This window comes from Danio rerio, chromosome 5, assembly GCF_049306965.1.
Source record: "Danio rerio strain Tuebingen ecotype United States chromosome 5, GRCz12tu, whole genome shotgun sequence".
NCBI classification, from domain to species: domain Eukaryota; kingdom Metazoa; phylum Chordata; class Actinopteri; order Cypriniformes; family Danionidae; genus Danio; species Danio rerio.
In genome coordinates, this window is record NC_133180.1 from 63113975 (window position 1) to 63131131 (window position 17157).

The 17157-nt window shown below is 33.4% G+C and overlaps 1 protein-coding gene across 3 annotated transcripts in view; it reads right to left on the reverse strand.

Annotated features, from left to right (window-relative positions):
- sik2a (salt-inducible kinase 2a) overlaps positions 1–14715 on the reverse strand; it is a 65013-nt gene extending 50298 nt beyond the window's left edge. For 2 of the 3 annotated variants that reach the window (XR_012405669.1, XM_068221053.2), the window contains exons 1-3: positions 14310–14714; positions 9401–9517; positions 6033–6096 (exon numbers count right to left, since the gene is read on the reverse strand). Coding sequence is in view for 2 of the 3 variants with exons in the window: in XM_068221053.2 (XP_068077154.2) it covers positions 6033–6096; positions 9401–9517; positions 14310–14447 (319 nt within the window). In the remaining variant the exon portion in view is untranslated. 3 annotated transcript variants of the gene reach the window in all.
- Between the last annotated feature and the right edge of the window lie 2442 nt (positions 14716–17157).

A 17157-nucleotide genomic window follows, 5' to 3' on the forward strand; every position in this document is an offset into this window, starting at 1 on the left:
GGGAAAACGGAGACAAACTCAAAACGGAGGCGTGGCTGTAGACATTCGCCAGTCTAATTGGGGCTTTTTGCTCAATATTAAGTAGCTTACACAAAGTTCAGTCTTGCATCCGTTCCTCATAAGTTCAGACTTCACAAGTTTTTATATGAAAAATTCCCAAGGACACATCGGGTAAATCTTCAAAGGGAACAGTGTACTTTATAACCTTATTCACATCACCCTAGCTACGCTGTTTCACTTTCTTGACGGTAAAATAAAAACATGATATAGGGAACTGCCTATTTTCATTTTGATATCAATAACTTAACAGACAGCAGAAATGTTGAGGTGTCGTGCAGCATATATGAGTGTCATCTTCACTGTATGCATATTTATAACAAAACAGAGCCTATAGCAGAACTGCCTCCTTTCATTTTCATTGAAAATATGAAACATACTGTCTCTTTTGCTGAATATCAAGTTTTAATAATCAACAATGGCCATTATAAAAGTATAACATATAATAAGTTTATACAGTATAGGAAATAAATGCAAGCAATCAGCCAAATGTGCAGAAACAGTGTACGTGGCCACATAAATTAAGAGGCTATATTTGTGATTAGCCAAAACATGTTACCTGAAAACAAGTAATAAATTCATAAGACCAAAGTCGGGGAATATGTCCTTAGAGACAAGGTGAAATAAATATCACTTTAACAAATATAGTGATATTAGATCCAGCGGTAGATCCTTGATGAACAGTCTGACACTAATAGCTGTCATTGCTGCGTGTATGTGGTCACGTGATGTGCGTTTTCAGCATTGTAGTGTAGACGGAGAGTTTAGAAACGCTGCATGAAACGCTAGTGTGAACGCGGATCGTTTTCATTCTAAAATGCCATTTTAAAACTAAAATGTATTCGTGTAAACGGGGCCTAAAGCCACAAAGATCAGCTGGTGTGTCTATGAGCTAACTTAACAGAAGGATAGAGATCAAACCAAGGTGGAATGCTTTCAGAAAAGAAAATAAAGCTGCTAGAATCACCTGACCTGAATCCAACAGAAAATAAGAAGGAAAAATCAGAGTTCATAGACGAGACCCATAGAATCGTTATGATCTAAAGAAGATGGGGAAAAATCAATTCACACCTGAGCTACCAGTAGGTGTCATATTAGTAATAAATTAATTATTAAATACATTACAGTAGTTCAGCATTTTCTTCAGTACTTGTGTCATTCCCTTGTTATTACACAAAACACATGCTTTTAGTTTATTTGTATGTTTGGATTTTTGGCCAAAATCTAGATAAATTTTTATGTCAACAGATCTTTTAGAAATATAATCATGAATAATACTTATTTTGCCCGCTGTATATCATCGCCATGCATAATAATTAGAACCATCTTACAACAAAAATGGAATGTTCCCCCAACATTCAAAGTCACTGCTGAGCAAATGAAGCATTAAGAAGTTTTTGAGATTTGAAAAATGTAGAGATGATTCAAGTGAAAGGACGACTGGTGAACAGATAAAGGCTGAATCACTTTATTGGGTGAATCATGTTAATTGCAGCACTTTTATAGCATTTTATGGAAACAGAACTGTGATAAAAAGCAACCCGATGGTCATTTGCCTTTACTTAGGAACAAATCCTGAAAAGCAGCGGATATAAAGGATCATTTACAGCACCCGATGCTTTTTATTACAGTTTAAACTTCAGAAGAGCTTGATGAATCCAACCTCAAGAATTATACAAATAATACAGATTCCTCCACACCAACTGTATGATATCATTGTTTATTATAAGCATGCATTTTTAATCTTCGAGCATTAAAATGATAGTTCACCTACACTTTTTTAAAATTCTGTCATTATTATTTTCTCACTGCTTTATTGTGAATTTCTCATTCTTTTGAATACAAAGGAAAATCTGTTGAAGGATGGTGGGTAACATCCTTCAACAGATTTTCCTTTGTATTCAAAATATCTGAAGAATAATATTTAATTGATCAATTAACTGGTTTGAACCACTTGAGGGTGAGTAGATTTTACATTTTGGGTTAACTTTTTAAAAATCCACCCCAATTATAGGTCCAAAATAACACACATTTAAGAAATTTATTGTATATGAAATTAATTAAGGGATGCAATTCAGAAAAAACTGTGTGTAAAAGTTCAATGGAGTTAAAGTTCATTGAATGATTAAATGATTAAAAAAAATTAAAATAATACAACAACAAAATAAATAAAACAAATCAAACAGGCTTTATAGGTTCAGTGTACAGTAAATATTGTATGCTGCTCTTGATGGATGTAAAGAAAAAAAAACATGTTTATAATAGCATTCATTCAGGCTGAACACTTTGTTATCTTGTGTTAAGAACTGGACTGCAGTCCTAATTACCTTTGACCAAAATCATAAATAAATGTTGAAATATTGCTGAAACCAAGAGTACACCATGCATGCACAGTATGCTCTATAAATGCAAAATACATTTGCATGAATGCTAATTACATTACATGTAATTTAAATAATTTTTTAATTTTAATTAGCTAATGTATTTTCAATCATAAACTAAGAATGATTACATATGCAGCGTTTATAGTTAAATAGAAAGTATAATAGTTCATAATTGACTAATTCATGACTAAAATCCAAAGTTGTGCTTGTTGACATTAGTTAATGCACCGGTAACTAACCTGAACTAACAATGGACAACTTTTTTTTATTAACTAATGTTAACAAAGAGGCTGCACTGTGGCTCAGCGGTTAGCACTGTCGCCTCACAGCAAGAAGGTCGCTGGTTTGAGTCCCAGCTAGACCAGTTGGCATTTCTTTGTGGAGTTTGCATGTTCTCCCCGTGTTGGTGTGGGTTTTCCCCACAGTCCAAAGACATGCGCTATAAATGAATTGAATTAACTAAGTTAGCCGTAGTGTTTGAGTGTGTGTGTGATTCTGAGTGTTTTCTGATAAACAAGGGACTAAGCCGAAGGAAAATGAATGTTAAAGGTAATTACTGTAATAAATGTATTGTCCATTGTTTGTTTATGTTAATAAATACATGAACTAATGAAACATTATTGTATAGTGTTACAATCACATTTCATTCTTAAATAGATAAAAAACATCCATAAAATGCAATTTTGTTTTTTTTAAACTGCTGACACTTTGAAAATCAAAAAACATCTACAGGCAAAGCAAAACTTATAAAAAACTAATGTTCACACCTAGCAAGGTAACTATACACGGTAAAAAAATTCCTGTAGAATCTACAGTAACATTATTTGCAGTGGTTCTCCAGTAACTTACTGTAAATCAATTAGAGCAAAAATACTGTATTTACATTATATACAGCCACATTTATCTGTATTTACAGAATTGTATGTATTCAGTATATGTACTGTAAAATATACAGTAATTTACACAATGCAACTTTAAAATACAGTAACATACTGCATAACTGTCTATAGTAAACTACAGTTATTGTTACAGTTAAATACTGAGTAATTTACAAAAATTGTTAACAGAGTGGATATAAATAATATATTCAGCACTGACAAGAGATAACAATCTGTTTATTTTCAGTTTGTTTTTGTTTTACCTCCTTGTAACCAGCAGGTGTCCTCAGTGTGCTATTAGCGTATATGACTAGTAGAACAAGCTCTTTACGTATAACCAAATCTAACCAAACAGTAGCTATATTTCCATGCAAAAATGTGAATTAACTCGATGCCCAAAACTGGATTATCGCATAAAAGACATGCGGATAAAGTAGCATTTCCACCCAATGAGTCAAATCGGACAAAATCCTCACTCCCTGATTAACTGGTGCGAAATATTAACAGTAAAAACTAATTAAAACCGTCAATATCTTCTTCATGTAATAAATTACTTGCACCTCAGAAGGCAATCCTGACACGCAGAAAACACGCGGTGACATTTGAAGGCGCGAGAAGCAGAGCAGAGTAGAGACGCTCTTGACAGTTCTAGAGGTCATTAATATTATAACAACACTAATACTAAAACAGTTAAGGTGTTTAGAATGACCAAAACAACATTTCAGGTGTTTTACAGTGTGCTCAGCCAGCTGGTTTGTCCATTCACACAAATTTTTATCATCACATGATCTCTTATAACAAAGTCACATGACCTTTTTTAATGCGCACACTGGAATTTGTTTTGTAAAAGCGCTTCCATTGTTGTTTAATGTAGTTAATATTTTCAAATAAAAAGTTTATCCTACTCAGTTATGCACAAATGTTTTTTTGTGCTCGTTTTGCCGTGCTCGTTCCAGCTAACAGGCGTGGGGGAGAACAAAACCGAAAACCACCCAGCAATACAGAGTCCAGACAGCCTATAACAAGCATCGCGCTCTCTCTCATACACACAAACACAAACACGCACGCACGCACGCATGCATGCACGCACGCACACACACACAAACAAACACACACATATATACATATATACATACATACATACATACATACGCGTGCTCGCTCCCTCGGGAGTTGGGAGCAATATTGTTAGACCGCCTGCTCCCGTCCAAAATTACACCAGTTACCGACCGCTCCCGCACTTTATTCAGAAATTTATTCCCGCGCCACAAGAAATCTGGTTGGGTCCGGGAATGTAGACCTCTAAAGCAGAGCGTCTACACAAAATTATCTACATTGCAAAACAAATCTGTAAAATGGCAGTTTTCTGTATATTGTTTTTATTTTTTTTATTTTCTCCATTTATTTATTCTTTTGAAATCGCATCATGAGACCTTGATCTTTTTTCGACAACTTTTAAGCCTAAAAAATTGGAAAAAGTGATTTTATGAACATTTTTATAGTTTAAAGTGATATATTTTCTGGGCTAATAATAAGCTGACAATATATTTTCTGTTATTTTACAGATTTCTCTATATATTATTTCTTATACATTAAATTTTTTCAAACTACTAACATGTCAATATACTGTAAGTCACCTTGTTAAACTGTACATTTTTTTTGTTAGACTGTAATTTTTAACATCAAAGTAGATCAAGGTTTCACAATGCAACTCACAACCATAAATAACCAAAAAGCACAAAATCTGGAAACAAATTAAAATGTTAATTAACTGAAATTTTTACAGTATACAGCTTTAAATTGAGCTTAAAATATTTAGGTGCATTCTGGCTTGCTATCAGTTTTATTGCTTATTAGCTGAAAAAAAAATTGTTCTGAAAGTGATCCCAATGACGATACAGTTTCTCTATACCTGTATCACTATAGCAGGGGTCTGAACTGTTGTTTTAGCTTCGGAATGATTTTTAGAATTCTATCATTATCGTTATTGAAGGGGAAATGAAACTGTGGATCTGTGCAAGTCACCTACATCTTAGCTTGTAAACAAATTATATAATTTGCTGCTGACACTCCTGATACATTACATATGCCAAGTACATGACGTCAAATACAAAGAGTATATTAACACAATAACTGAAGACACACTGACCAAATCACAAGGATGTCTCTGTAAATTATTATCCTATTCCTCTTTTTTGGCAGCAGCTGTCATATCATATTCTGTCTCTTGCTTTGTAAAACGCAACCTTTTGCCCCTTAACAAGGCTATAAATCTCATTCACTGTCTTTCAAGTATGACTGCAGCGTTACAGTACGGGGCTGTTATGGGTGAAATGATTGTTTCTTTGGTCACGTAGCTCTCATCTGAAAACAGCAGGACCTTTTTCCATTACAGGTGACACAGCTAATCATCGCAGCACAAAAAAAATAGCTTCGGCTCAGCTCCTCCATTAGGCTTTAAGTGAGTGAATCAGCGTATGAACGGATGAAATATGCAAAAATGTGGTATGAACATCTCAAGCCACTGCAGGCATGCATTCTGTGCATGCATTCACACACACACACACACACACACACACACACACACACACACACACACACACACACACACACACACACACACACACACACACACAAACACACAAACACAAACACACACAAACACACAAACACAAGTTAAATCTGCGAGGTGAAGCAAAGGAGAAGCACTCACCAAATATCTCTCCATTTCTGGCGTATTCTGTGACTAGATAGAGCATGTTTTTGGTCTCCATGACCTATCGAAAGAGAAAGAGACGTGACTTTGATGTGCTGCACGAATATGGGATGATTATGATAATGCAATTAATATCACAAATCGCAAAACCCAGAAATCAGCAGAGCGCTCCAGACTGACAGCATCTTCACCTGGCGTAAGTGTTCACACCTAACTTCAAGTAAGAAAACAATTCTATATGCTATTTTCTTGCGAGGTAAAACAAAATGTCTATTTAATTAGAAGCTTTTCTTTCTCTACAATGCTCTCCCATCTTTGAGTTTTCTTAATAGTGAAAACAACCTAACTGTGGCAATGATTCAGTACTGTGGTTTACACAACCAACAAATGTTTAAAATGTCTATTTTCCTTATGGCCTTAAATTGCTTTTAAGCTTGAAAATGAAAATAAAGTTATAAATAAATATTATAAATAAAAAGATTGGTAATATTTTATGAATTTTTTAAATCATTTAATATTAATATAATTATCTATCATAATATACATTTTTAAAAAGTATATTATTAATAATAATGATTAAAATATTTTTTCATAGTTTTTTACTATATCTTCTTCTGGAGAAAGTCTTATTTATTTTTTATTTATTAATTATTATTATTATTATAGTTACAAATTTATACAATAAAAGGAAAAAAAAATTCTAGCCCCCTAAAGCCTGGTTTATACTTCTGCGTCAAGTGATCAGTGTGACTCACAGTGCATGCCTTGCGTGTGTCTGTCTGTCTGTCTGTCTGTACCTACCTACCTACCTACCTACCTACCTACCTACCTACCTATCTATCTATCTATCTATCTATCTATCTATCTATCTATCTATCTATCTATCTATCTATCTATCTATCTATCTATCTATCTATCTATCTATCTATCTATCTATCTATCTATCTATCTATCTATCTATCTATCTATCTACAGTATCTATCTACAGTATCTATCTACAGTATCTATCTATCTATCTATCTATCTATCTATCTATCTATCTATCTATCTATCTATCTATCTATCTATCTATCTATCTATCTATCTATCTATCTATCTATCTATCTATCTACAGTATCTATCTACAGTATCTATCTACAGTATCTATCTATCTATCTATCTATCTATCTATCTATCTATCTATCTATCTATCTATCTATCTATCTATCTATCTATCTATCTATCTATCTATCTATCTATCTATCTATCTATCTATCTATCTATCTACACTATCTATCTATCTATCTATCTATCTATCTATCTATCTATCTATCTATCTATCTATCTATCTATCTATCTATCTATCTATCTATCTATCTATCTATCTATCTATCTATCTATCTATCTATCTATCTAAAACAACATTAATTAGGACGAACAAAAACCAGAAACTTTCTAACTAATGCTGTGATGACTTTATATTTGCCCAATAATTCCAAAATGAATGTCTAATAATTATAAAAAATTAATGATGACAAAGATGACAATAATACTAACAATAAATAACATTTCTCATTATCATTCTGTCTTGAAATCTGCTATAAAAAGTCCTACTGTTACTTTATGAAAAATAAATCTATGGTTTGCATGAAAAAAATAAGCATTGAAGAAAGAAATGTTTATTTTGCACTACTGTTTTTATTTGTATGTCAATTTAATAAACAGAAAGAATGGACAAAAGAAAGGAGGAAAAGTCTTACTTTTGCACCTCTTTAAAAGTTTTGGTTTGGGTTTGTGTCATTTTAAATGCTCAGTCTCGTTATGCTCTCTGTGTTTGTGAAAAAAAGCCGGCGAGTCAGTCAGCCCATAAAAGCGGGGCAGAGCAGGATTCTCGCAATGACCACCAGCATAGTACTGTTGTCATTAGCCGCAGATTCAGTTTAAACTTAGTAAAGGCGAGCTTCTTTAGCGATGATGTGCACAGGGTTAGCAGGGACAGCGCGTCCATAAAGGCGACCTAGGAATTAAAGTGTGGTTAATAGTGAAACCGGCAAATCGTTGCATCCCTATGTTTGTGTTAAGCTAACTGGACAAACTGGTATCAGCGAGAAAGCAGTTCACATGCAGGTAAGCAGTCAGCTGGTAAGTGCAAAAAGGAACGACGTCATACCGCCCTGTAGTCTTCGTTTTAATGACGAAATGCAGCCATAGGTAGCTCTAGCTACATAATTTGTGATCTCCAGAAACTTATATAGGGCTACGTTTTTAGAATGAGCATATGTTGATATTTATAAGAGAGCCCCTATTTCACAGCTATGTAGAAAATCAAAGCTGTCAACTCTGTCTCTCTCTGTGTGTGGACCTTTGACCTGCTTCTATGAGGTAATGTTTCCTCTTCTCTATCAGTTGTTACAGCGATACTTGTGGATCCAGACGAATCCAGACTGTAAATGTGGCCGTTTATCTGTATCCACGCCACTCATCAGTGAACACCGCCAGAGCCGATGTAACAATCTAAATGTAAAGGTTTTTAAATATCTATTTATAAGATATAATATAGAATTCATTCAACTGTAATTACAATACTGTAGTTATTTTTTTTATTTGTCATGACAACTGACAACTTTGTTGGAAAAAACTTGTTTTAAATAAAAAGTAACATATTGTAACATACTTTGTGTTTATGCTTGGTGGTGCATTGTTTTGGTGCTTTTAAAACCCCCACATCAAACCCTCTACTCTTTTATGAAAATATAATAAATCACATTTTAAATCGCAAATAGCAAATCAATTTTGATCAGATAAATCACAATTAGATTTTTTTCTCTAAATCGTGCAGCACTTATATATATACAGTATATAATGAAGTGTGTCCAACATGCTGACTGGTAATGTACATCTGCATAGTACTGTATTTCTATGTGCCATCATCCTTGGATCACGGTATCACCGCTGCACTTTTTAAGAGCACATTTCTTTGTTCTGTTGCTCTGTTTTTGTCTGTTGGGACTAATATTGGACAAATTTGTACATTTGGTAGATTTCTAAAGGTCTATTGCCCGGTGATTCTGCAAAATGAACAATGAGCTTTTTTTTTTTTAGAAAGCTCTGTTATATTACCCAACAGACAAATCACAACATGACCTCTGGCCCTCGCTAAAAGTCATGATTGGACTGCTGCTGATGCTGTATTTGTGTTATGTAACAGTTCATCATCCAGACCCAGACTGAGCTAAAAATCTTACATAACATAACATGGCTAACCCTATAAAGCACCAGCTCTAGCTACGGGACTCAACAGGCCTAATCTCAGCAACTGCTAGTATGTACTGCTTGTTATCATAAATGTATACATAAATGCATGCAATTAACATATGGGAAAGTACCTGGTAAAGCTTGATGATGTGAGGATGGTCCAGCAGTTTCATGATTTCCACTTCTCTGTAGATCTTCTCCAGGTTCACCGCATCTAGCTGGGTTTTGTCTATGATCTTAATGGCCACCTGCAATTCAGCAGATGTACGTGTTATTATACAGAGCTTTTGTTCGCAGCGGGGTTTTGAAGCCACTGATGCATTATTTATTCGCAGTTAGCAGAAACTAAAGGATTATTTTAATAAATCATTCACTGAGCTGCACTGCAATAATAATCAGTAAAACGAAACAAAAAAAATGTAAAGATCATTTCTTTTACTTTATAGTTGCAATAAATTTTTGCTCAATTCATTGCTCAAACTATACTTGCTCCCTCAGATCTTACTTTAAAGCATCTCTTATATTAAAATTTAGCAACTGGTACTTAGGCATGAGAGGATAACTGTTTTAAAGATTTATCACAGTTTGGAAAGTTTTAAATCTGTAAAAATATTTTGTAATACCATTTCAGTGGTTTTTTTAATTTATGTTGTTGCATGTTTTGATGAAGTCTATTTTATTGATTTTTAGGGCAACAGTATCTCCAGCAGCAAAGGATTACATTGGTGCTTGTTCAAACTACATTAGTTAAAATGAGCTGAATCAACAGAATTCTTGAGGCTTTTTTAAACAACTTAATTGTTTTATATACATACACTTAAATATGTAAAAACAATTAAGTTAACTTAATGTGTGTAGTGGTCAATTAAAAAAAAAAACGAAATCGCTTATGTGTCAATAGCCAAGCATGCTCTGGACCTAAACAATGCAGTGGCTTACATTATATCCAAAGAAAAGATACATTTCCAATGACGTCTTTTCAAGCTGTAAACTCGAAAACCGAACATTAGATTTAAATATTATTTACCTCAGTTAAATTCATCTTTATTTCGTTAGCACTTTCACAATGTGGATTCATTCATTCATTTTCTTGTCAGCATAGTCCCTTTATTATTCTGGGGTTGCCACAGCAGAATGAACCGCCAACTTATCCAGCACATTTTTATGCAGCGGATGCCCTTCCAGCTGCAACCTATCTATGGGAAACTTCCACACCCACATTCACACACAGACTCATACACAACGGACAATTTAGCCTACCCACTTCACTTGGACTGTGGGGAAAACCAGAGCACCCGGAGGAAACCCATGCAAACGCAGGGAGAACATGCAAACTCCACACAGAAATGCCAACTGAGCCGAGGATCTAATCAGCGACCCAGCGACCTTTTTGCTGTGATGACACAGCACTACCTACTTCGCCACCACAATGTGGATTGTAAAATCATTATAGTTGAAGTTTAGTTTAGTTTAGTTCAGTGTGTTTAAAAGTCCAAACACTGAAGAGCAAATCCATTGATGCGCAACTCCACAAGTCCCAAACCAAGCAAGCCAGTGGCGCTAATGGCGAGAAACAAAACTTCACCAATTGACGAAAGGGAAGATAGATAAAAGTCAATTGTTTATTTAAACTATTTAGCCAGACAAAATATTTAAAATGTATCCTAAAATAAAATATACTGTGTTCAATGAGGAAACAGTTGCTATTTTTTTTTACCCAGACATTTAAAAAGAACTTATTTTAAAACAGTAATCACAATACCGTGAAATAGTGCTGTTTATCCAAGGTTGTCATACTGTTAGAATCTTAAACAAGCCCATGCCTACTGGTACTGGATATATATGGCTGTACTACTTTTGCTCGTAAGAAATGGTGAGAACTGAAACAGCTTAACTTGTTTGGTTTAACTGCAGCTCTTACAGGGATAGTTTGATAAAAAAAAGAAATTACTGTCGTCATTTACTCATCCTTGACTTGTTTAAAATCTATTTTCTTTCTTTTTTATTTATTTATTCTGTTGAACACAAAGTAAGATACTGAAGTATGTTGGAAACCTGTAATTTGTTTTTCCTTGTTCGGAGGTAAACAGTTACAGGTTTCCAACATTCTTAAAAAAATCTTCTTTTGTGTAAAACAGAATAATTAACTCAAATTGCTCTGTAACAAAACAGTAAAGTACAAGCAAGTCTAGTGAGTACTTTCCTTCTACTTTCCTTCAGTTTAGTGCCTTTATTCATCAGGGGTCACCACAGTGGAATGAACTGCCAACTTAACCAGCATATGTTTTAGCAGATGCCCTTCCAGCTGCAACCCAGTACTGGGAAACACCAATACACTCTCACACATGCACAAACATAACACTCGGGTCAATTTAGTTTATTCAATTCACCTATAACACATGTCTTTGGACTGTGGGGGAAACCAGAGCACCTGGAGGAAACCCACGCCGACACTGGGAGAACATGCAAACTGACCCAGCAAGGACTCCAACCAGTTACCTGTGAGGCGACAGTGCTAACCGCTGAGTCACAGTGTCGCCTAAATAAATGCTGACATAATTTTCATTTTTTTTGGGAACTATCACTTTAAGTCACTCTCAGACTCAAATTCAGAGAGTTAAGTGACCCTTTTTGTGGCACAGCTGCAATGTAATACTGATCTAAACTGATGCAAAAGCAGATCTAACGCCACATTACATAATGCAGACTGTAGTTAAACAACAATCTGAAGGTGCAGAAATATGGTTCTACTTTTGATTTGCCTTAAATAATCAAAGGTTGTGGCTTTTTATTTAAACATATTAAGCTATTAAAAATAATAAATGGTTGAAAACACACATTTTATGGATGAAAACGTTTTTTTTTTTCGTTTTTTTTTCTAATTATTAAAAGTCCAAAACGTCTAGGTGGTCAAACTTTGAAAACCTCATATAAATAGTTAAAAATAATTCTCACAAATATTTTGGTGAATAGCTAAGGGCTTCAATTACATATACTTAAGATCAACACCATAAGACATCTTATTGATATTTAAATACCACCACAAAGTACTGGGTAGATTACTTGATATTAACTGTAATCCTTTACTAATTACATCATGAATAAATTAACTGTATTGCACTTTTGAACATCAGTGTTTCCCAAAGTGGAGTTCATCATACAAATGAAAAATTAAAACCATTTTAGAAATAGAACACTTGATGCCTAGATAAAACTTGTTTTTGTTTACAGAAATTTCACACTGTAAAAAATACTGGGTTCCACACAATTCCTTCATGTTGTCCCAACACAAATCAATCAAGTTAACTTAATCATTTTTACAAATATAAAGAGATTGAATGTAATATCATAAAGTTGACCCAAATAACACAAAGGAATTGTGTTGTTTCAACTATTTTTAAATAAGTAGTTTTAACAAGCTGCAAAAGTTGTTTTTAAATTAGAGAACCAGTTGAAAACATGCAAATGTATTGTTAAATCATTGATATACAGTATTAGTAAACAATTTCAGGGGTAAAAAGTACTTTTCTTTTGGTCAAAGGGGATCAGTCCAGCACAAATGTCTTGAAATCTCTGAATTACATGAACAAACATTAATAACAACGAAAACAATAATCCACAACCAAATCTTCTAAATTTCCAGATATTTTGATATTTACATCTTTATTAGAAGTGAATGCATGTGGATTTTAAGAAAAAACTTATATTATATTATATAATACACAAAAAGTAACTGTAATCTAAAAATGAGTATTTTAAAATGTAATCTAATCTGTGATCCATAAATATTCAGTGTTCAGCATTAATAAGTACACCGCTCACAAATCTATCTTTTAAATTCATATTTGTAATAGGAAGTTATTATATTTGTGCATATACATTACACTGCGAACAATGCAGGGTACCGTACCACACAATTCATTCATTAACACTTTTAACAAATTTATGAGACATAAAGTTAAGTTGTCCCAAAGGATTCGGAAATTGTGCTGTTTCAGCTCATTTAAATTAAAAAGTTTGAACAAGTAAAAAAAAATTTTAAATTATATATATATATATATATATATATATATATATATATATATATATATATATATATATATATATATATATATATATATATATTTATTTATTTATTTATTTTTTTTTTAAATGTAGATTAGTCAGTACTGAAGCCAAATCTGGAGCTTATCTAACAAAATAACTTAACAACCCAAAAACTAGTACATGCAAATTTATATGTTATAGAAACATATTAAATACAAATATTAAAAAAGAGAAACAAATCAAGAGAAGCAATAAGAAATAAAATTGTAGGTTGTAATTTTTTTTTGCAATGTTTTGCTTGAAATTAATTGTATCTTTATCTTTCAATTTCTAAATATTGTTCGGTGACTAAAATATTATTTTAATAAATAAATCTGTTTAATAAACATGTTTTGTTTAAATGCACAATAATACAGTCATGCACGGAGAAATGGATGAAAATATTCATATTCAAAATGGAGTGTTCTTATTTATGCTGTGCAACTAAAATGTAATATTACAATTGTTTCATTTTTAAAAATCTGATCCAGAATGTATGAATTCAATTTACCCAATTTGTACAAAAGTGTAAGTAGTAGCCTATAGTACAATATCAAGTGGTGTAACTTAATATAAACTGTACATACAAACCACTATACACCACTTGCCATTATAGCTAATCTCTCAAACACTTTTGTTTTGCACAAAATGATATAATCGTTTTTCAAAACCTGTTAATAGCCTCTGAATACAAAGATTGCATTCACATTAGAACTTTGCTTTCCATAAACTGCGCTTAAATTGTTTCTATTTTCACCCTGCAGATACATTTCGTCACAGACTTGAATACAACTTACATTTTCATGATTGAGTAAAAGGAGGGGAAGACATTAAAAAAAGCTCAACCTAAATATTTAGTAAGTTGATGTGACTGCACAAAGCAAGCGCGTGTCCACCGAAAACACTAGAGTGCGTGCTTATGTATGTGTGTATGTGTCTGTGTTTGTCACTCACCTCAGATTTTGTGATTCGATGTCTCGCCAGCTTCACAACAGCAAAATTGCCTTTTCCCAGTGTGCGCTCAATATCGTAAAATCCTACGCGTACCGGAGCCCGTTGCAACGGCTTTTGGTCCTGAGCGGCCATGACCATAGTTTTCTAGTGAACTACTGGAGAAAGAGGTTTGTGTGTGTGTGTGTGTGTGTGGATGATTCATCCACCTTCACCTGCTCTTAGAAAGCAACTGAAGTATGAGTATGCTTCTAATGGCAAACGTTAAAATGCAAATGGGGCATATGGGTGCCAAGGGCTCCAGCACATCTCTTCATTCCCAGATAAGGGCTCTACATGACTGGAATGAGCGTGCATTCCGCTCTGATGCTCGGGCTGTGAGGAATGATGTTCTGGCGCTCGACAGACATTGACGTCAGTGCTGAAGGGATTTTTATAAAGGGGCGGGGCGGGTCTCGCAAAGCGGCTTCAACGTCCGCGAGCGGCGTGTCACCACGACAACCTTATCCGCTGCGTACGTCAATCAGCGGCTATTGCAATCTCTACAAACACTCGCAACTCCCTTGCATATATTTGACCTTCAGTTGACGCTGTTATGAACATGATTATGCACTGCGCGCTGCTTCAACATGCAAACATCAGCACGAATTTTTATTTAAAATTAATTTAAATTTAATTTAAATTTTATGAATTTTTGCTGCATTCCAATTTTTTTGTCGAGAGCTGATTTAGCTCGGTGCATGAATGATTATTATTAATATTAAAAATAAATAATAATAATAATAATTATTATAGTTATTATTAAATGCATTGACTGACCGAGGTGTGCTCCCTGTGCTTTTATTCATTTATTTAACTTTAAATCTATAATATATATATATATATATATATATATATATATATATATATATATATATATATATATATATATATATATATATATACATACACACACACACACACACACACACACATATATATATATATATATATATATATATATATATATAGGGGCGGTGAGGCAGTGGCACAGTTGGTAGTGCTATTGCCTCAAAGCAAGAAGGTTTCTGGGTCGAACCTCGGCTTAGTTGGCGTTTCTGTGTGGAGTTTGCATGTTCTCCCTGCGTTCGCGTGGGTTTGCTCCGGTTTCCCCCACAGTCCACAGACATGCGGTACAGGTGAATTGGGTAGGCTAAATTGTCCGTTGTGTATGAGTGTGTGTGTGAATGTGTGTGTGGATGTTTCCCAGAGATCGGTTGCGGCTGGAAGGGCATCCGCTGCGTTAAAAGTTGCTGGATAAGTTGGCGGTTCATTCCGCGGTGTCGATTAATAAAGGGAATATGCTGACAAGAAAATTTATGAATATATATCAAATTGTTTTGCTATATGTACAATTTAATACCTTTATTAACTAAATAAATATGACTATATTGAATATACAGTATATTACATACACGTTTACTTCAGCAAATTTACATTGTAAATTCTGTCATCTCTGATGACATTTTTCCCATCTGATCTGCTGTAATTTAGACCATTTTGTAATGACATAATATATGACAAAAAATTTGGGATAAAAAGACAAAAATGTTTTAGGACATGATTATGTTTTTTTTTTTTAAAGACAACACAATATCAATGTTTTCATTTAGTAAGGCTATATCTGGTTCAATATTTATGATTTTCAATCACAACAATAACAAACAAAAATATAAATAGTAATAATAATAATTATTATAATGTTATTATGAAATGTTTTGAAAGAACTCAATTCCTGTGCTTGCTTATAATTATTTTCATAACTTTAAAATATATAGAATAATTATACATATACCAAGTGGTTTTGCTATATTTGAAATTTAATAACTCTGAATACACAATAAATAGGGATTTATAATGTTGACCTTTAAATGTTTTTATTAATTAAAACTGCTTTTATTTTATAGCCAAAATAAAACAAATAAGACTTTCTCTAGAAGAAAAAAATATTATCAGACATATTGTAAAAAAATCGTTGCTGTTAAACATAATTTGGCAAATATTAAAAAAATAAAATAAAATAAAAACCCTAAGGGGTGGCTAATAATTCTGACTTTAACTGTATATACAAACATCTGTGACTATGAGCATGTTGTCATAGAGCGCCCCCTGCTGTTAAAATCGCCCAGTAGTATTTACGTTCACTTCTCATTACTGTGCATGCATAACTGACTGATAGGTGATTAATTTGGCAGAAAGTAAATTTCATTCGTTTGTTTTTGTTTATTAAGGCTTCATTAACATCACTGCATACACATTCCAATATTTGCATGTAACAAACCTGAAGGACATTTGATCATTCATTATTTGACAGGAAAAGACAGTATGAAAGAGATTGTCAGTGTTGTTACTGAGCCTGAAACAGCACATCCAGTAAAAGCAGCATAACAGGGTCATGCAAATCAACAAGCTTCAACAGATCCAATTTCTTTCAGATCTCATTAATTTGCTGAGCAGCTTGTTTGAAACAAAATGCCACCATTGAGTGTTCAACCTTCAGAACTTTCTTTGTAGATGGTGTTGCTTTTATATTTGTGTTTTATATATGATAGGGGTGTCATAATAAAGAGGATGGGTGCAAAACATCTGACAATCAAGTAAACTTCAGATAGTGTTGCACTAAATTTTAGATAAAAAGTAGATTGATTGTAAGACAGAGAATTACTTTTATTATTTAACATATCATATGTAATTTTTTTATTTTAAAGGCATTGTTCACTCAAAAAGAATGATTTACTCAACATTTACCCACACTCGTGGTTACGAGCTTGTTTAATGTTGAAGATGACATTTGTAAGAATACTGAAAACCA